The sequence below is a fragment of the Pristis pectinata genome, chromosome 5 (genome assembly GCF_009764475.1).
Source record: "Pristis pectinata isolate sPriPec2 chromosome 5, sPriPec2.1.pri, whole genome shotgun sequence".
Classification (NCBI taxonomy): Eukaryota; Metazoa; Chordata; class Chondrichthyes; order Rhinopristiformes; family Pristidae; genus Pristis; species Pristis pectinata.
In genome coordinates, this window is record NC_067409.1 from 87,270,038 (window position 1) to 87,292,211 (window position 22,174).

The 22,174-nt window shown below is 41.4% G+C and overlaps 1 protein-coding gene across 1 annotated transcript; it reads left to right on the forward strand.

The window, feature by feature from the left end:
• The first annotated feature begins 98 nt into the window (after positions 1-98).
• pdcd6 (programmed cell death 6) lies at positions 99-21,918 on the forward strand. The gene is given in 7 exon segments (XM_052017096.1): positions 99-320; positions 7,243-7,304; positions 8,343-8,353; positions 8,355-8,388; positions 17,131-17,289; positions 19,280-19,389; positions 21,154-21,918. Coding segments are annotated over 7 exon segments (549 nt in total). The 5' UTR covers positions 99-246; the 3' UTR covers positions 21,253-21,918.
• The last annotated feature ends 256 nt before the right edge of the window (positions 21,919-22,174 follow it).

The following is a 22,174-nucleotide window of genomic DNA, read 5'->3' on the forward strand; positions in this document are numbered from 1 at the left end:
GGTTCCCAGATCCTTCCAGCGGTGCTTCCTTCAGCCAGGCCCTGAGTCTCCCGGAGCCCCACCTCCGCCCGGTTGGCGCAGGCGCACGAGCGGCCAACGGCTGGCGCTCCACGTGATGGCGCGTGGGCTGGGTGGCTGGCGGAAGTGCTCGTGCTGGACGCGGCGCGAGCGGAGCCTGTAGCCAGGGATCGAGCCGGCGGCGCGAGCGGAGCCTGTAGCCAGGGATCGAGCCGGCGGCAGCGCGCGATGGCCTATCAATACCGGCCGCCGCAGCACAACGGCGGCTGCGACCAGGCCTTCCTCTGGGGCGTCTTCCAGAGGTGCGGGAACACCCCTCCCGCGGGAGGAGGGGGCACCGGAGGGGGTGGCGGGGTCATCGGTGGCACTGGGGAGGAGGTAGTGGAGTGGCGGAGGCACCGGAGGGGGGGGGGGGGGAGGAGGAGAAGGAGGTGGTGGCGCGGCGGGGCACCGGAGGGGGGGGCGAGGAGGAGGTGGTGGAGGCAGTGAGGAGGACGAGCGGCGGAGCACCGGAGAGCAAGTGGCGGCGGCAGGGAGACCGAGGAGGAGAAGGTGGAATAGCGGGGCACTGGAGGGAGGAGGTGCGGGCAGCTGGGGGAAGGAATGGGACATAAGAGAGGAGGCGGGGGACAGGGGGAGGAGGAGGGGTGAGAGGAGGCGTGGGGACGGGAGGAGGTGGGGGGTGAGAGGAGGCGGGTAATTTGTGGAGTAAGTGGGGGCATTGGAGGGAGGAGGTGGGGGTGGCTGGGGGAAGGAGTGGGACAGCGGGACATAAGGGAGGAGGTGGGGCGTGAGAGGAGGTGCGTAATTTGGGGATTAAGTGGGGGAACTGGATGGAGGGGAAGGAGGGGGTTGGGGTGGCGGGGCACTGGGGAGGAGGTGGGATGGTAAGGTACTGGGGAAAGGGAGGATGAGGCAGGAGTGACACTCGATAGGGTCATTGGGTGTGGGGCAGAAAGGTGGGCACAATGGGCCTGAAGAGGAATTGATGCATGATTGGGTCTTATTCACAAAGACTGCCGTTTACTTGTGAATGTCTAAATTGTTCGGGTTATTTTTATATGGGTGGGATCTGGAATGTGCTGCCAGAGGTGGTGGTGGAAGCAAATACGGTAGAGGCGTTCAAGAGGCTCTTAGATAGGCAGATGAATGTGCAGGAAATGGAGGGATATGGACATTGAGTAGGCAGCAGGTATTAGTTTAGTTGGGCATTTGATTACTGATTTAATTAGTTCGGCACAACATCGTGGGCTGAAGGGTCAGTTCCTGTGATGTACCTCCCCCTATGTTGCATCTTTCTAGGTTGTAAATCCAGAGAACCATTGATAAGTGAGTGGGTGAACAGCATAGAGAAAGATCAATTGAAGGAATTGAAAATAGTAATAAAGAATGCCATGAGTCACAACATGAATTTAGAGTTGGATGTAATGGTATCAGGGTTCTGGATTTCGTGGGGTTACTGCCCTGTTCGTAGCTGCTCTCTCTATTCACGCTGCCCTCGTCTAGGTTCTGAGGGCAAATAAACTGCAGATGCTGGAAATATGAAATAAAGATAGGAAATGCTCAGTGTCAGGCAGTATGTATGGAGAGAGAATCGGGAAATCTTTCAGGATGGTGACCTTTCATTTGTTCTAATCAGTTACAAATCTTTTTAGCTTATTGCTTATATAAAATTACATTTAAAAAGCATTTTATGGTGAAATCCACTGATTTGTTATAGCAATGTTTTTGCTTCTTGTGAAGGCAAATAGAGATGTAAAATATAGCAGTGCCGATCATGAAAGATTAGGTTTCCTTACCTAGGATATGATTTTGATTCAGTGAATTCTGAAATTTTCCAGAATAAAGAGATGATGCATTGGCAATTCATTAGCAAAACTTAAATTCTGAGGAAGAGTGAGGTAGTTATCTGTAATGTAATTGCATGGAATATAGTTTGATAGATTTTGTATAAATGTAAAATATTGTGTGGTGGTGTAATTTGAAAGTGGATCCAAGCTAAGATAGGTGAATGGGGAGCATGCCGTTGACATTAGTCTTTCTAGGGAAATTGTCTTCCTTCTCACTTCCAGTGTTTACTGTTTTAACATGGTTTGCAGGCATTAATTCTGCCCTTAAAGTAAAAATTCTATATCAAAACTCATTTTTCTGCTTTTCCAAGAGAGGACTGAGTTTTTTGGCTGAGACCTCGAAGGGCAGCAAGCATCAGTAGACCTTTTCAGGAGCTGGCAGGAAAACATTAAAACATTTGAGGTGATTTTATTGTATTGTGTTCTGGTAGATTAGTTTGAAGGCTTATTTGCATTATTCCTGCATTCCAGTGACTTCAGACAAGTCAAGAAGAGGCCTACTGATGGTGTAATTACAGAGGAAATCAGCAGGAGAGTAGAAGTGCAATAGGGCAAATGGCCTCCTATGTTTTAAGGAGAAACTGGGTTCCTTCTGTGGGTGGAGCAAAAATTGATACAACTTTCAAGTAATGCAAGAGAAGTTGGTTATAGCCCTAGATTTAGGATTAAAACGTCCCAGAATCTTTGCTAATGGCTAAAATCAGGAATGGAAAATGTTATAAATGGTTTCATTATATAGTTCTGGACTTAATCAAGATACAAACAGTTGGGGTTGTTGGGTGGACTACTGGCTGCAAAACTTAGTTCAGCAAGTAGGCATATTTAAAGTTACAAATATGGAAAATATGAGCTTGAGTGGGGGGAAAAGATTTGCGAATGCTTACTTAGGAAAAATATTTTTAGATTTTGCGTGCTGTAGTTTAGTTTTTCAGACTTTGAAGGTTTTTGTCTGCCAGTTGTACTTTTAAGTACTTTTGTGTCTATTTGATCATTCTGCCTTGGGTTTGGATCCCAAAAAAATTGCATTGGATTCTTTGGCAATTACAGAATTTCTACATGTTTGATATTAAATACTGTAGTTTGTCAGCTTTTTTGCCTTAATTAACAGTTGCAGATTTTAAGTATTGTATTTTTGTTTGATGCATGAGTAGTATTGTCTGGAGTTGCTAAGCAATGTTACTTGTTAGGATTAACCTTTAGATTGCACATTGCTAATTTTCCACTAATGTATTAGGAGTTGTCTTGGTGCAAAGTTGTGGGTTTTAAATGTGTGGATGTTGAAAATAGTTTCATTTGGGGTACAGTGGAATAAGTGTCATATTGATTCATTTAATTATGAAATCCTGAGTTTTACTCCAGCCTAGAGTGGAGGTTTACTTTTGCTGGAGGCTGGTAGAATAAATGGCACAAAAGCACTGATAGCAAATGAAAACATTTCAGTGGACTTCAGGAGCTGTCAGGAAAACATTGAAACTCCTAAGATGATGTTGTTGCATTGTCTTCTGGCAGATTAGATTGTCTTTACCTTTTCTCATCAAAGTGTATAACCTTTCATTTTTTTTGTGTGTATATTCCATCTGCCATGTTCTTGCCCATTCACTTAACCTATCTATCCCCTTGAAGCCTTTTTTTTTTGCATCCTCTTCACAACCCACACTGCCACCCAGCTTGGTCTTGTCAGCAAACATTAATGTACTTCACTTGACCCTTTCATCCAAATCATGTAGATTTTGAACAATTGTGGCCCCAACCCTAATGCCTACAATGCTCCACTATTCATAATTTACCAATCTAAATACAAGTTATTTATTCCTACTGCTTTCTGTCCATTAACTAGTGTTCAATCCATTGTTATCCCCCAATCCCATGTGCTCTAATTTTGTTTGGTAACCTCCTGTGTGGTATCTTATTGAAGGCCTTCCACGAGTCCAAATATGCTACATCCTTTGGTTTCCCATTTTATCTCTGCTAGTTACAACCTCAAAATAGTGCTTGGGAATTTGTTCATAAATCTATGATTGGTATTGGTTTATTATTGTCACTTGTACTGAGGTACAGTGAAAAGCTTGTCTTACAAACCGATCGTTAAGGTCAATTCATTACACAGTGCAGTTACATTGAGTTAGTACAGAGTGCATTGAGGTAGTACAGGTAAAAAAAAAACAATAATAGTATAGAGTGTCACAGCTACAGAGAAAGTGCAGTGCAATAAGGTGCAAGGTCACAACAAGGTAGATCGTGAGGTCATAGTCCATCTCATTGTAGAAGGGAACCGTTCAATAGTCTTATCACGGTGGGGTAGAAGCTGTCCTTAAGTCTGGTGGTACGTGCCTTCAAGCTCCTGTTTCTACTACCCGATGGGAGAAGAGAGAATGTCCCGGGTGGGTGGGGTCTTTGATTATGCTGGCTGCTACAGCAAGACAATGAGAGGTAAAGACAGAGTCCAAGGAGGGGAGGCTGGTCTCCGTGATGCGCTGGGCTGTGTCCACAACTCTGGTGCATTGGTAAAAGTTGGTGAGAGTCAAAGGGGACAAACCAAATTTCTTTAGCCTTCTGAGGAAGTAGAGGTGCTGGTGAGCTTTCTTGGCCGTGGCATCTACGTGATTTGACCAGGACAGGTTGGTGATGTTCACTCCCAGGAACTTGAAGCTCTCAACCCTCTCGACCTCAGCACCATTGATGTAGATGGGTGCATGTACACCACCCCCTTTCCTGAAGTCAATGACCAGCTCTTTAGTTTTGTTGATGACTGAATCCTATCATTTTCCAAATGCCCTGCTACCAATTTCTTATTAGATTCTAGCATTTTCCCTGCCAAGGGTGTTAGGGAAAGTCTTAAAGATGTTAAGGAGTGGAGGAGGAGAGTTCTAGAGAGGGCCACAGCATTTGAATGCATAATTGCTAATGGTGGCATGAGCAGACTAAGGTCATCATGATGCCTGAATTAGATGAATGTACCTGTCTGAAGGTTAAAGGACAAGAGTGGATTACTTTTTGGGAGATGCAAGACTATGGAAAATTTTGAAAGCAAAGGTGGGAATTTTAACTCTGAACCATGCAGGATGTACAGTTGGGGTAATGTGTGTTACTTATGGGCAGGACAGTTTTGCATTTCCATGTATGGACAATTGAACAGGGAAGAACAGCTAGGAGCATCTTGAAATAGTCAAATCTAAAATTAACAAAGGCATGGATGAGCATTTCAGTGGTAGCTGAGGATATTATCTGGAATAAATTTCCATTATGCCTCTGGAACTGCAATTTCAATGTAGCCATCACTATTAGTTGGGATACAGCATTACTTGTGGTGTGCACATAAGTGGTTTTAATTTACTGTACTGCAGAGAGCTAGTTATTAAGATTGATGTTCTGGGGAATTTTGTTTCATTTACAAGCAGTGATGCACTGATCTGATTCAAACCAGCTCAACTGCTGGAATTCTCATCCATGCTCTTGTATTCTCCCATTCACCCACCAACTCAGCACGGACTTCCGGCAGATAACAAAAGACGAAGATGTAACTAAAACCTTTCAAGGAAAAAGCATTAAAAGGCACTGGTAGAAGTGCCTCCTCCTGTACTTGAATCGCAGCTCTGGAAACCTTAAACATATTTTAGTGGTGAGAGGGAGATGTCTTGCTGAGATTCTCCCTCATATCCACACCAATATTCATTCTAATGATCTTTGTAAATTGGAGGCCTCTTAACTCACTGGCCCAACTGGTGACAAGTTGCTGCTGTTTTACTTTTGGAGCATGCCACTGCTTTGTATCAAGGCATTTGTTGCCATGCCTGGAAATCCTTTGTATTGAGGACTTTCAGGCATTGCAACTTTCACATAGAGCTCAGCTCTACACTGATACCACGTCTTAAATGGAAGGAGGCTGGGAACGTGGTCACGTTTCTTGGGAAGCTTTGGCAGAATCCCCCACCTAATACACTGACATCACAGGAGAGGGCTCTGAAGGGCCAGTTGATTGTTTATTAACATTCCCAATAATGGTGGGTGTACTTCACTTCTAAAGAGGGCATGCACATTCTAGCTGACCAGTAACAACAAAATTGTTCAATCAGGCATAAAACACTCAAATTACTCAGTATGCAACTTTGAATATTAAATGGAAACACAAGAGACTGCAGATGCTGGAATCTGGATGTCGGTCCAGATGAAGAGTCTCACCCCGAAACGTCGATTGTCCATTTCCTGCTACAGATGCTGCCTGGCCTGCTGAGTTCCTCCTGCAGTTTGTTTTTTTTCACTCTAAATAATTATTGAAACTTACTGAGGCTGAAAATTATCTTAAAAATTTGTTATAACTTTCAATAAAATTGTAATTTAGTGTTGGGAATCCCAAACTAGTTCTGCAGCATTTCAAAGCTCACCATCTCCATTTCATTGAATCTGTTGTGAATAAAGACATACCACATATTTGTGGGAACTGTACTTTGGTCACATTGGCGCCTTTTGCAGTGTCAAACTCATTTGGGCATATTTTTCCTTTTTGTAACTGCCAGTATATAAGTGTTTTTCTTATCAGAGGAAGGGCAGACAAGCCTATCTTCAAATCCATCTCTTATCAATTCATGGTGAGGTCCTCTGTTTTGCTGCTATTTCTGGAGAGCTCAATATCTTGGTGGTAGCACCCAGCTTGTGTTTTGGTGGATAGCATCTATTACCAGCCATCTCGATAGTGTCAATGTGAATTGACACACCTGAAATAATTGAAGAGCTCTGCCTCAGGAATGGGAAAGGGATGCTTAGAGCGGTGCTGTGATGTCATTAGTTGCCAAGATACAGAATGTAGGTATTGGAGAAGGAGACCCTGGGAATGGGGACTTTCTCAGTGTGAGTTTTCTGTCTCTGTGAGATGCTGAGAAAGATGGGATATAGTGATATCATGGTGAACCATTGATTGCTGAATAACATTATTTGAGACCATCAGTATTTGGGGACCTGATCCAGGTACTATATTGACAGTCAGATGCTTTTGAATGAGTTCAACTGAAACAAGAAATTGACCAATCAGTGCAAATTCTTAAACTAAGGGTTTTAATGTTGGTATTTCTATCTGGAATATTTGAACATAGATGTCTAAGAACCATGGGTTTAAAAGCAAAAATAATTCAGAATAATTGTGGGAAAGGCCAGGGTTAGCTTCCCCACAATGCATGTTGGTTACCTTAGATGATCTGCTCCAAGTAGCATGTGACCATTGAGCAAAGGAAGCTCACTGGTCATATTGTCTGAACCAATGGTGTCTTGCTGAAGAAAGGGTGTGGCGTTCTTAAAAACAAATGGTAATTATGAGATGATGCTACAGTTTCCTTATTGAAAACCATTTCTGAGTTTTATTCATATCTTGTGCTGCTTTTAGGGTCGATAAGGATCGAAGTGGGGTTATATCTGAAAGTGAGCTCCAACAAGCTTTATCCAATGGTAAGTCAGCACACAGACTGCATTTTGCAGTGTTCTGTGGTGGGGGGGGAGGAATGAAAGCTTTTTAAAAATATGGTGATTATATGGTATTTAAACAATGTAATTTAAGATGGGTATGTGAGGTAAGTGAAAAGTAATTTTAAATAAAAGTATGTGGAACTGAAATTGATCTTCCAACATTTCTAGGAATAGTTACCTTTCCACCTGTGTGCAAACCTTGGGGAACATGAATATTCATAATACAATTGATCTGGTTTTCACTAGGGTTTCTTGTTTAGCTTTAATTACCAAGAATTTTTCTGAAGAAATTATGTTAAAAATATAACATTAAAATTTGAGGGAATGAATGATAGGAAGAACTTGCGTTTTACATTCTTGATATATTCCATCGTGCTTTGCAGCCAATGAATTGCTTACAAGTGAAGTCATCCCATGTAGGCAACCAGCAATTAATTTGGTATAACAAGATCCCACAGATTAAATTGAACTAGTAGATGTAGTTTCAATCTACTTCATTTGCAAATTGGATACATTTAATTTGGGTAAAGCTTGCAGGAAATGCAGAGATAAATTGCAGAGCTCAATTCAAAAGTCAGAAATTTGGTGAATCCAGGGAGAGTGGCTGGATAGATTAGGAATTGCTATCATCTGCCACTTAAATTCCTTGTCTCATTCACACACTGATATTTCATCTTTGACCTATGTGATGCAGTAAAGCTTGACAGAAGTTTAAGGAAATGAAGAACTAATCAGTTCAGCCCATGCAAAATGAAAATACAAATAAGATGATCATCTTTTGAACTTTACTTTTCCATGAGGCTAAACAATGCAGGACATAGCATGTGCATTGTCAAGGACAGATGTAATAGTGGGAGGAATCTGAAATGGCATGAAAAGAAACATAATTTCAAGGGCATCTTCCTAGTCCACCCTGGCAAAATGTTGGCTATTTTCTCAGTTGCAGTTGATATGTAATTAAGGAAAAGAATAGGTAATTATATCTGCCCAAAAAATGATTCAATATTTGTATTTATTCAGGGACGTGGACGGCCTTTCAATCCGAAGACCGTTCGGGCCATCGTAGGTAAGGCATCTATTCATTCCATTTGATATATTGGCAAGAAATCAGTAATTTTAAATAAAAAAGTACTTGACATTTAATTAGCTGGTTTTAAAGGCTGCATGGAAATTTTTGCATTAAATTCAAGAAAGAAATACAAAGGTTTACATGAAGGAAAGAGGTACATTAAACCCAAGAGATCAGTAGTTATGAAGACTGGTAGTTGACCAATAGTTGAAATTGTAAATTGGAAGTTCTCTGTAGAAATAATTATGTGGATAGGAAACTGGGAGTAAAAGATTATCTTGGTAGAAACTCATTATGTGACTATCAATTATATTTTGTTTCATTGATTCAATACTATGATGAATGATTCCTATATAACATATCAGCCAGACAACCAATGGACATACCAGAGGCTGTCTTTACAGAGATGGTGCATAAGAAATGTTCATTTTTGCAATTATTGAATCTGGTTTTGTGATTCTGTTACTGATGTAAATTTATCATAACTTCTCAATGCCTGAAACAGTAATGACAAGTGCTGTGGGAGAAGAGGAAGATCTGAGTGAGGAGTAGAATTTGGCAGTTGAGTTGAAACCTGGTCTTTAATGGCTATAATGCTGATACTAAGTTCTCATTGTGCTTTTGATAATTGACTGGAGCTGGATACTATCAGCAAATTTCTTTTACATGGGGTCAAATCCAACAGCCAGAAAATTTCTCTTTCACTAATTGTAGAAGGTTAAAGTGATTTTGTTTAGACAATCCTCAATCGAGTTCTGACTGGGTACATGGCTTGTATGGAAAAATGCAATGTTTCCTGTTTGGCAGATTTCACAATAGTTTGTTTTTGTGGTGAAAGATCATATTCTTGTTTACCTTGATTTCAATTAGTGCATTGGTGAATATCTGGGAAAAATGAAGTAAACCAACAGGGCTCTGAAAACATCCTAATAATCATGATTTTACTGGGAAGAGGGATTAAGAGTGATCTCTATCAATAGAGAAAAAAAAACTAATGGGCAAATTAATGAGGATAAAGGCCAACGAGTCCTCTGATCATAGGGTCTTGGGGAAGTGGCTGGCAAAATATAGTGAATGTATCTGTTGCAGCTTATCAAAAATTCTGGAGAAGTCCTGAAGAATTAGAGAACCTGAAAATGTAGTGCCTCTATTCAAAATAAGTAGGAGTTAGAAAGCGGGAAAACGGGTCCTTTAGCACTGGAATCCATTTAAGGAGGTAATAGTAGGATATTAAGAAAATAATAAGATTGCCAAGTAGAATCAAAATGGTTTTATGTAAGAGTAATTCCATTTGATAAATTTGCTACCATTCTTTGCAGATGTAATAAATGGGGCAGATCAGAGAACCAGTAGGTGTGATGTATCTGGATTTCTAGAAGGTATTTTATATCACGTCACATAAAAGATTACTGCACAATACGAGAGTGCATGGGATGGGGGCATATATTGGCATGGATGCGGAATTGCACAACTAACAGAAAACATTCATAGCATAATAGATACAGCATGGAACCAACAGGTGACTTCATGCCAACCATCAAACACCCATTTTTATTTTAATCCTATCCTAACTGTTTTTATTCTTCCCATGTTCCCATCAACTACCCCTTCCTACAGAGCCCAACACTTATCTACACACTAGAGGCTGTTCACAAGGGCCAATTAACTTACAACCCACAGTCTTTGGGATATGGGTGGAGACCAAAGTGTGCAGAGGAAACCCATGCAGTCACAGGGAGAATGTGCAAACTCTGCACATACAGTGCTAGAGATGACAATTGAACCTGGGTTGCTGGAGCTGTGAGACTACAGCTCTGCTATCTGCACCACCCTGCTGACATTGGGATAAATGGGTTATTTTTGAATTGGCAATCATAAGTAGTGGGGCCTCAACTGTTTACAGTCCATATTCATGATTTGGATGAAGGGACTGTGTACCCTAGCCAAATTTGCTGATAATACAAAGATGGGTGTATTAACAAGTTGAGGACATGGCCTGCAAAGGGATGTAGATAGATTAAGTGGGTGGGCAAGAAGGTGGTCAAATGGAGTATAATGTGGGGAAAAATGTGAGATTATCCACCATAGAAGAATGTAAAAGCAATTTATTATTTAAATAGTGTGAGATACAAAATGTTGCAGTACAAAGGGATCTTGGAGTTCTAATACATGAAACACAAAGGGGTGGAATGCAGGAAGAGCAAGTAATGCAGGCTTATGGAATGTTATCTTTTACACTCTATACTCGCAATAAAATAGAAGTTTATTATAAGTTTTTGGATCATAGGACACTACTGCACAGTACAGGCCCTTTGGCCCATGATGTTGTGCTGACATTTTATCCTGCTCTAAGATCTATCTAACCCTTCCTTCCAACATAGCCCCCCATTTTTCTATCATTTACGTGCCTATCTAAGAGTCTCTCTCTTGCATGTCCCTAATGTATCTGCCTCCACCACCTCTGCCGGCAGTGCGTTCCACTCAGCCACCACTCTGTTTAAAACACATTTACCTCTAATGTTTCTCTCTCCCCCCCCCCCACCCCAATAACTTCCTCCAATCACCTTAAAATTATGACCTCTCGTGTTAGCTGTTTTCGCCCTGGGGAAAAAGCCTCTGACTGTCCACTCAATCTATGCTTATCATGTACACCTCCAAGTTACCTCTCATCCTCCTTTTCTCCGAAGTCAAAAGCCTTAGCTGACTCAACCTATCCTCATAAGACATGCTCTCCAATCCAGGCAGCGTCCTGGTAAATCTCATCTGCACCCTCTCTAAAGCTTCCACATCCTTCCTATAATGAGGCAACCAAAACTGAACACAATATAAAGTGTGGTCTAGCCAGAGTTCTATAGAGCTGCAATGTTACTTCGTGGCTTTTGAACTCAATACTTCAACCAATGAAGGCAACATGCCATATGCCTTCTTAACAACCCTATCGACCTGTGCAACAACCTTGAGGGATCTATGGATGTGGACCCCAAGATCCCTCTGTTCCTCCACACTGCTAAGAGTCCTGCCATTAACCTTGTATTCTGCCTTCAAATTTGATCTTCCAAAGTGTATCACTTCACATTTTTCTCGGTTGAACTCCATCTGCCACTTCTCAGCTCAGCTTTGCATCCTATCAATGTCCTGTTGCAATCTACAGCAACCTTCTACACTATCTGCAACACCACCAACCTTTGTGTCATCTGGAAACTTACTAACCCACCCTTCCACATCCTCATCCAAGTCATTTATATAAAAAAAGAGTAAGGGTCCCAGAATGGATCCCTGTGGAACACCACTGGTCACTGACCTCCAGGCAGAATACGCTCCATCTACAACCACCCTCTGTCTTCTATGGGCAAGCCAATTCTGAATCCACACAGCCACGTTTCCCTGGACCCATGCTCCTGACTTTCTGAATGAGCCTTCTGAGGAACCTTCTCAAGTGCCTTGCTAAAATCCATGTACACCACATCCACGGCTCTACCTTCGTCAGTGTGCTTTGTCACATCCTTGAAGAATTCAATCAGGCTTGTGCCTCACCTGCCCCTCAAAGCAATGCTGACTGTCCCTAATCAGCCTATGCATCTCCAAATGCCCATAAATCTTATCTCTAAGAATCTTCTCCAGTATTTGTCCACCACTGAAGTAAGACTCACTGGTCTGTAATTCCCAGGGTTATCACTACTCCTTTTCTTGAACAAAGGAACAACATTTGCTACATTCCAATCATCTGGCACTACTCCTGTGGCCACTGAGGATGCAAAGATAATCGCCAAACATACAGCAATCTCTTCCCTTCCCATAATAACCTTAGATATATCACATCTGGCCCTGGCGACTTATCTATCCTAATGTTTTTCAATAGTTCCGGTACATCCTCTTTCTTTACATCAACATGCTCTAGCATATCAGCCTGTTGAACGTCATCCTCACAAATATAAAGGTCTCTCTCACTGGTGAATACAGAAGCAAAGTATTCATCAAGGACCACCCCTACCTCTTCCGACTCCAGGCACATGTTTCCTCTTTTATCCCTGATCGGTCCTACCCTTGCTCTAGTCATCCTCAATTCTCTACATATGTGTAGAATGCTTTGGGGTTTTCCTTAATCCTACTCGCCAAGGCCTTCTCATGCCCCCTTCTAGCTCTCCAGAGTCCATTCTTAAGGTCCCTCCTGGCTACCTTGTAACTCACCAGAGCCCTGTCTGATCCTTGCTTTCTAAACCTTTGGTAAGCTTCTTTCTTCGTCTTGACAAGATATTCTCTGTCTCTTGTCAACCATGATTCCTTCACTCTACCATCCTTGCCCTGCCCCAGTGGGACAAACCTATCCAGAACCAGATGATAATGTGGTAAATTGGATCAGCAAGTTTGCTGATGACACTAAGATTGAAGGCATAGTGGACAGCAAGGAAGGCTTTCAAAGCTTGCAGAGGGATCTGAACCAACTGGGAAAAATGGGCCAGAAAATGTCAGAAGGAATTTAATGCAGACAAGTGTGAGGTGTTGCATTTTGGAAGGACAAATCAAGGTAGGACATCCACAGTAAATGGTAGGGCACTGAGGGGTGCGGAGGAACAAAGGGATCTGGGAGTTCAGATACATAATTCCCTGAAAGTGACGTCACAGTATTGTAAAAATCAAAGTATTGAGTATAGGAGTTGGGATGTTATGGTGAGGTTGTATAAATCATTGGTGAGGCCAAATTTGGAGTATTGTGTGCAGTTCTGGTCACCTAACTCTAGGAAGGATATCAGTAAGATTGAAAGAGTGCAGAGGAGATTTACTAAATGTTACTGGGTCTGCAGGAGTTAAGTTACAGGGAAAGATTGAGCAGGTTAGGACTTTATTCCTTGGAGTGTAGAAGAATGAGGGGAGATTTGATAGAGGTTTACAAAGTTATGAGAGACATAGACAGTAAATGTGAGTAGGCTCTTTCCACCTAGATTAGGAGAGATAAGTATGAGAGGACATGGCTTTAGGGTGAAAGGGGAAAGGTTTTGGGGGAACATTAGGGGGAACTTCTTAACTCAGTGGTGGGAGTGTGGAACGGGCTGCCATCTGATGTAGTAAATGCGGGCTTACTCCTAAGTTTTAAGAATAAATTGGATAGATACATGGACAGGAGAGGTCTGGAGGGTTATGGACTGGGTGCAGGTAAATGGGACTAGTGGAGTAACGTTTTGGCACAGGCTAGAAGGGCTGAATGGCCTGTTTTCTGTGCTGTAGTGTTCTATGGTTCTAACCCCATGCAAGTACTCCCTAAACAACCTCCACATTTCTGTTGTGCACTTTCCCAAGAACATCTGTTCCCAATTTGTGCTCCCAAGTTCCTGCCTAATAGCATCATAATTCCCCCTCCCCCCAGTTAAATACTTTCCCATATCGTCTGCTCCTATCCCTCCAAGGCTATGGTAAAGGTCAAGGAGTTATGGTCACTGTCTCCAAAATGCTCTCCTACCGGGAGATCTGAAACCTGATCAAGCTCATTGCCTAGTACCAGGTCCAGTATGGCCTTTCCTCCAGTCGGCCTGTCCACATACTGTCAGGAATCCTTCCTGGATGCACCTAAAAAAAAACTTTGCCTGTCTATCCCTTTTACACTAAGAAAGTGCCAATCAATATTAGGGAAGTTGAAATCACCCATGACAACAACCCTGTTATTTTTGCATCTTTACAAAATCTACCTCCTGCTCTGGTCCTCAGTGTCTCTGCTATTGGAGGGGTCTGTAGAATACTCCCAATAGTGATTGCTCCCTTCCTGTTTCTGACTTCCACCCACACTGACTCAGTAGATGATCCCTCCAGGACATCCTTTCTACAGCTGAGATACTGTCCCTGATCAGCAAAGCCATTTCCCCACTCTTTTACCTCCTTTCCTGTCCCTTTTGAAACATCTAAACTCTGGAATATCCCGCAGTCATTCCTACCCTTGTGACAGCCAAGTCTTTGTAATGGCCACCATGTCATAGTTACATGTACTTACCCATGCTCTAAGTTCATGCCCTTGTTGCTGATACTTCTCGCATTAAAGTCGACAGACTTCAGCCCATCCAACTGACTGCCTATCCTTTATCAGTCTTTCTACACTCTGCATTTACATTAAATGCACCAACACCTAACTTATCGCTCAGGTTCCCATCTCTCCCCCCCCCCCCCCCCCCCCCCCGCCCCCAAACAGCTTTAGCAAACCTGCCTGCAAGGGTTCTCTCAAGTTCAGGTGTAACCTGTCCCTTTTGTACAGGTCGTACCTTCCCCAGAGGAAATCCCAATGATCCACAAATCTGAAACCCTGCCCCTTGCACCAACTCCTCAGCCACACATTCATCTGCCAAATCAACCTATTCTTACCCTCACTGGTGCATGGCACAGGCAGCAATCCAGAGATTACTACCCTTGAGGTCCTGCTTTTCAGCTTCCTACCTATGTCATTGGTACCAATATGTACCATGACTTTGGCGGTTCGCCCTTGCCCTTCAGAATGCTGTGGACCTGATCCAAGATATCGCTGACCCTGGCACCTGGGAGGCAACATACCATCCAGGAGTCCCTTTCATGTTCACAGAATCTCCTGTCTGCCCCCCTTACTATTGAATCCCCTATCACTATCACTCTCCTTTTTCTCTTCCAGCCCCCACCCCTCCCCTCCCCTCCCCTCCCCTCCTTCCCTTCTGTGCCACACAATCAAGCTCTGTTTTCCCCTGGTAGGTCATCCCCTCCAACAGTATCCAAAGTGGTATACCTGTTATTGAGGGGAATGGCCATGGGTACCCTGCACTACCTGCCTATTCTCCTTCCTTCTCCTATCAGTCACTTAACTACCTGCCTCCTGCAGTTTAGGAGTGACTGCCTCCCTGTAGCTCTTATCTATGAACTCCTCGTTCTTCTGTAGGAGCCGAAGGTCATCCAGCTGCAGCTCCTGTTCCCTAACAATCTGTAAGCTGCAGCTGGATGCACCTTGTGCAGATGTAGCTATCAGGGAGACTGGAGGTCTCCCAGAACTCCCACATCTCACATCCCACTGATTCTGGAGCCTTTCTAACTACTCTAGCCTGGCAGTAAAGGAAATATCAAAGAGAGAAAGAAATTTACCAGAGACCTGCCTTAGCCTCTGCTCTTGAGCCAAAGCCTCAAGCACTGCACTCTAACTCTGGTCCATTCCAACAATGGCTGCTCCGCTTATACCTACCTTCCTTTTCTTGGCTGCTGTTAATTAGCCTATCAACTGTTAACAATTTGCAAATGTGCCTCCTTTAGACTCCTGCAAGGTGAAACTCAAGCAAAAGCACAGAGACTTGTCTCTTTTCAAAGCTCCCACTCCAAATCTCATACAAGCACAGAGACTTGCCTCTTATGTAATATTATGGTGTTAATGAGATGTTATCTGGAGTACTAGGTACACATTTGGTCTCCATATTTAAGGAAAGACGTGTGCATTTTTGGATATGTGGTGCAGGTTCATTCCTGGGATGAAGGGGTTGATGAAAGGTGATGTTAATTGAAATGCAAGATTCTGTGGGGATTGATGGGTGAATGCTGAGAAGATACAAGTGAAGAGGAAATTCTTTGAGTTGTGACTCTTTGCCTGAAAGTGTTGGAGAGTCATTAAATATAGTCAAGCCAGAGAATGAGGTGCATTTGAATTGTAGGAGAATTGAGTATAATTCCTCCCCAGTTTACGAATGCCTGACTTGTGTACAGTCTGTACATACAAAGGAGGTTTTGGGATACCAGTGGTATGGATTTGTCAGCTGCTGTGGGGCTGCAGGCATCTTCTGCCTCTTGGGAACTCAGTTCGCGGCCGCTCTTTCGATTTATGAGGAACAGAACCTTGCATTAATCTGGGGTGTCATGAACCAGCAACAAAAGAAACACACTGAGCATGATTCAGTGTTAAAAACTATTTTATTAATCACTACTTATGATAATACGTAAAATAAAAGTAAAAATGTTAGTATGTTAGAATTCAAAAATGTTAAACCTTGAACGTTAACCCCAAAACTAAACTGTGTGTGTGTGTGTGTGGCAAAGTCCCAAACTCCAAGTTCAGGAATGGTTCTTGAAGTTCAGTTCCACAAGCCATAAGGTGAAACATGAGCAAGGGCTTCTTCAATGACCACCGTTGTCTGAAGATAAGACGTAGATGTAGAGAAACAGAGAGAGAATAAATACGAAATCCAAATATTCCACGATGGAACCCAAACGACACTTAAGTGTTTACTCGGTAGTGACTTCCTCACCCCGAAAAGCATCCGAATCGTGGTCATCCACACAAATACCTGTTTCCTTCTACAGGTCAGCAACAAAGTGAACTCCACCAGATTACTTCCAACTTCCATACATGGATTTCAGTGGCAGATACAGTTATTGTTTCTCATCCATCGATAGAGAAAACTAGCAGGCTGGTGTCTCCCTTCTCTCTCTCTCTCTCTCCTTTCTTCTTCTTCTTCTTCAACAGTGTCATTACGTCCTTTATCTTCTATTGACGTAAGCACGCCCCACACACAAATACACACACACACACTCTCTATCTTAAAGGGACATTCACTGAGTCCGTAACAGGACAACTTGTATGTGAAGGGAGCAGGGAAGCAATGCTGAGGCCAAGATGGGATCGGCCATGATCTTATTACATGGCAGAGGAGGCTCAGAGCCAAGTGACTTACTCCTTTTTCTTGTATTTTTATTGCTCCAAGTTGATTGTCATTACAAAATTACATCTTTTTACTTTTTTTGTAAACACAGGAATGTTTGACCGGAATAATAGAGGAGGAGTGGATTTCAATGAATTTGTGGGTCTTTGGAAGTATATAAATGACTGGCAGAACATTTTTCGAACTTATGACAGAGATAATTCCAATTTCATTGACAAGAATGAATTGAAACAGGCTTTAACAAGTTTTGGTAAGTAATTTACTTAAATATAGCTTGAGCAATAACAAATAACTATTGCTTGAAATGGAATCAGAAATGGAAGACTATCACATGCAAGTTTATTAAAACCTTGTCTAGCTTAGTATTCTGAAACCAAGGGATCTTCAAATGAATTGCAAAGTTGTCAGTCAATGAAGTTTTAAATTGAGCAAAACTGAGAATGAAATGCTTGTACATTTTTATTCAAAAGCATTTATTAGGTCTGAGTTTTTTTTTGTGATGTATAATACTGATTTTTTCTAAGTATGCTATAATCATATAATTGTTTTCATGGTTGTACACATGCATGCAATTTGAGCCTGATAAATGTCCCTTCATTTATTCCAACTAAAGTGACTGCTTCATAATTCATGATTTTGGAAACTACATTTATTTTAAGGGACCTGTAGACCTTAAGTCATGATAATAAACCAGTTTACATAGTTAACTGGAACCAGAACTGTTAGCCTTTTGTATCCTATGTTGCAAGTTTCATTGACCACAAGCTGGAAAAATGGGAAATTCTAACTTGAGCAATGCAATAAATAGTTTGTTTTTTGTGTGGTTCTTTTCAAAATCTAAGGGTAGAAGGAACTGGATCTTCTGGTGACTGAATCGCCAGCACACACTTGCCTTCACTTTGCCTGTCTGAATGAAAATGGCTGGCTGCTCTCCTGGAATTAGTGTGACACCTAGTGAGACTTGCTCTGGTGTACCACAGTCACTGAGATTAAATGTTAATGTCTTTAATGTACACAAACTTTAAAACAAACTTAGCAATTTGAAAAGCAATTTAAATAAATTAAAATTAAAATAAAATTTGTCTGTACTTGAACTAACAATTAACAAAAAAATTCATTTATGAAATTAGCCATTTCTTCTAATAGCTGTGGGACTGTCTAATAGCTGTGAAATCTGAGCAGTCTGCATTGTCTTGCTGAGTCCATGAGAAGTCTGTTCCAGCACTGCACCATTTCTACTCCATTTTAAGAGGAAGTTCATGCAACATATTTGAAGCTTGATAGTCATTTTTGGAGGCTTGTGCTGGAATTTTCACCGTACAGCACCCTCCGTGATTAGTTTGTCCCAATGAGCAATCTGAAGTTGAGTCTCCATAAGTTAACATTTTCTTTAGTAACCTGTTGTCTTAAGTCAATGCCCATTTTTCTTTTTAATGCACACAAGGTCTTATGGTTGTAATATTTATCTGTGCATGCAAAACTGGGTTTAAAATATCATTACTTCTGGCTAAAGTACATTGCTGCTGTTTGCTATAAGTAACATGTTTTGTTTGCACAGGCTGTCCCCAGGCAACAAATGGGTTCCATTTATACACACATTCATAATCAATTTTTTTCATAAGTCAGAAAATATATAAATCACTATCATAACCATACATTCAGTTTTGTAATGGCATCAAGAACACAAGGCTGATCATAAAGAACAATTACTAATAGTGGAGAGAGTGGGAACTAGTTCTGCTATCTGTAGGAACAAATGTACATTGGCATTCTGAATTTAATATTATGGAAGCTCATTTGTATGTAGGGGTGTCTGTAGGTTGGATGTTCTTAACCTTATTCTTTTAAAGACATTGGGTAGAAATCTAATCAGATTTCAGATATGTCCAAACACACATCAATTGTGCATTCAACATGAGACTGAGAATCAATTTTCATCCCTTATTTCTGTCCTATCCCCTTTAAAATGTGCAAGTTAGCATTTTACCAAAGATGCTCTGAAACAGAATAGTGGGTCGCATGGGACTTGTTCAGGTATCCTTTTGAGTGTAAACTCTCTTCAGTCTCTCCATGGAATATGATGTTTTGAAATATTTCAGTTTATATCAATTTAAGTCTCAAAAGAACAGATTTGTGTATATGAAATTGGATATCAGTTGAAAGGTAGTGGCTTCTTTGATACCCTGCACAATACACAAAATAAACTTAAGATGCTCATACTCAAAAACATTTCTTTTTAGGGTATCGTCTGTCAGATCAATTCTACAATGTTCTTCTAAGCAAATTTGACCGACAAGGAAGAGGGCAGGTAGCCTTTGATGATTTTATTCAGTGCTGCATTGTCTTGCAGGTAAGTTTGAGATAATTTACTAAATTTCTCTCATAAGCCTAAATTGCTTAATTTGTTTGGAAGCTAATTGAAGAATGTGATAGTGAGTATGATAAATGCCTGGTTTGTAGGATGTGTCCTGAAAAAATGAAAGCACTTACAGAAAAAGTACTTGGCAATAACATACGCAAATAGGGGCAAAACTACCTTGTGATTTACTCAAGATTGTTAAGCTGCTCACATGTATGCCAATTGTACAGAGTATAAATCATTCCTTGTATTGCAATGATATCTTCAATGAATCATATAACTGGAAGCATACAGCCCAGAAATTGGCTAATACTGGTATTTATGGTTCATGTCCAACTTTTCCTAACCCTATCAGCATATTCTGTATTTTCTCTTATACCTAGTTTAAAAATAATGTAGGTGTGGTAGAATTTAGTAGGGGATGAAGTTGATGGGAATGCAGGGAGGTTAAAATGAAGAAACAAACAACAAAAAAAAAACTAGAGAAACCCAGTAGATCAGGCAGGATCTGTGGAGGGAAATAGATAGTTGACATTTTGGGTTGAGACCTTCCATCTGGACTGAAAGATAGAGGGGAGATGGCCAATATAAAGGGGTAAGGGGAAGGTGTAGAGTAAGAGCTGGGAAGCAATAGCTGGATCCAGGTGAGGAGGGCTGATAGGCAGATGGAAAGGGGAAGAGTGGGAATAGTGACAGGCTGGGAGGTGATGGGTGCAGGCAACAAAGGGTTGAAGAAGGTGGAATGTGGAATCAACTAAAGAAGGTGGGGTGGGCAGATGGGATCAGTGGGGGAGGGACCCAGTGGGAGGACTGTGGATAATGGGCAGATAGGGTGGGTGTAGGAAGGACTAGGTAGCTCAGGAGGAGGAGAGAGAAAAGGGATGGGGGGGCAGCAGTTTACCTGAAATTGGAGAATTCAATGTTCACTCCTTTGAGTTGTAGACTACCCAGGGGAATTGAGGTGCTGTTCCTCCAGTTTGCATTTAGCCTAACCCTGGTAGTGGAGGAAGCCATGGACAGAGGTCAGATGGGAATTAAAATGGCCAACAACTAGGAGCTCCTGAAGCCAAGGTGGACTGAGCACAGGTGCTTGGCAAGATGTTCAACTAGTTTGCATTTGGTGTCAATGTAGAGGAGGTCACATAAAACGGGAATAGTATAAAATATGTTCCGGGTCCTCTCTCCGCGCTGTATGACTAGTTGAGGAATGGATTTGGACTTCGCTGAAATCTTACTGGTGATCATCTGATACAGTCTTGCCATTAGAGATGAAAGGTCAGAGAGCAATTAATACCCAGAGGTGAGTAAGCATCTTCAGGAGAGGAAGATATAGTGGACTTGAATGGTATTTAACTTGATAATCATGATGGAGTGAGCATTTTAATGATTTACTCAGTAAATCATAATACAGTAAAACTTTTTAATCTGGCACACTTGGGACTTTGATGCCCAATTCAGATTTTCTAGACACAATTTTCAGTGAACTAGTTAAGTTAAAAGGAAGTGCAGTTACCAGACCTAGTGGCGAACTGGTGAGTGGAGAGGGAGGTGTAGGAAATATTAACTGGTGAGCCATGTGCCAAATCATCATCATTATCCAAACAGATAACAGATTATCATTTGCTGTACTATTGACTTTTAGATATTTTGGGGCAAGTTCAGACTCTGGAATAAAAACAAGACTTTGACAATGAAGTTCAAACACTTGATTTAAATATTAAACCTTCATGAAAGGCCTGTTTTTCTATTTTCCAGAGGCTGACTGATGTATTCAGACGATTTGATACTGACCAGGATGGCTGGATACAAGTTTCATATGAGCAGTACCTCACAATGGTCTTAAGTGTAGTATAAATTTTTGCTACTTTATAATCCTTTGCCTTTGTAATGTTCATAGTCTATCATTAGACCATTCATTTAACTGAAATTATCATAAAACACAATTTAAACCTAGTTTAGAACAGATAAACGCTCAAGTAAAATTTAAAGAATGCATATCTGCATAAGATTGACAAATTGCACTTACTTTGTAAAATGGAAACATTTGACTACTGTACACTTTTAATGTCATTAGCATGCAGCTGTGCCATCCTGTCTTCTATTGCAATCAGTTTTGATAACTAGATATACAGCAGCTACCTATGGCAAAAAATAGCTGTATAAAACATATTATGCATGGTGCCTTATTTCTCAGGTACATAACACAATTCTATAAACTTTTCTGCTATTCAGACTAATTGAGAAAAATTTGTGATGCAGACTATCCTTGGCAAGTTTCTTGGTAAACTTAACTCTAAATGCTTAATATACTTTAACATTTTAGAATTGGTTCTAGAACTTGTTATGGTTTAATATTAATGGGAATCAATTATGTTAGAAATGTGCAAGCCAATAAGCTGTTCTTTAATGGAATTTGCTCTTATGTGCTATGTATAAATAGAATGTGCCAGATGTTCATTTACTGTAATAGCCTATTGTAATTCAAACTTGAAAATAAATATCTTTTCAGTACATCTTGAATGCATTTGTTCAGATGCCTGCCCTTTTACATATGATAGCAAGACTAATGTATTTGCCAGCCTTGTTAATAGGGCCATTATTACATAGGATAATGAGTTACGGATATTACAGCAAGATGAATTTGCATCCACTTGTTTCACTGCCTTGAGTTTCCAAACTCATGCCAGTTACCATATTTTCCTCGTGACCAGCTGAAAACTTGGGTATGGTAGTGCACCCCTTATTTCCCCTCCTGACCTTTTGTCTCTGGGGAGTG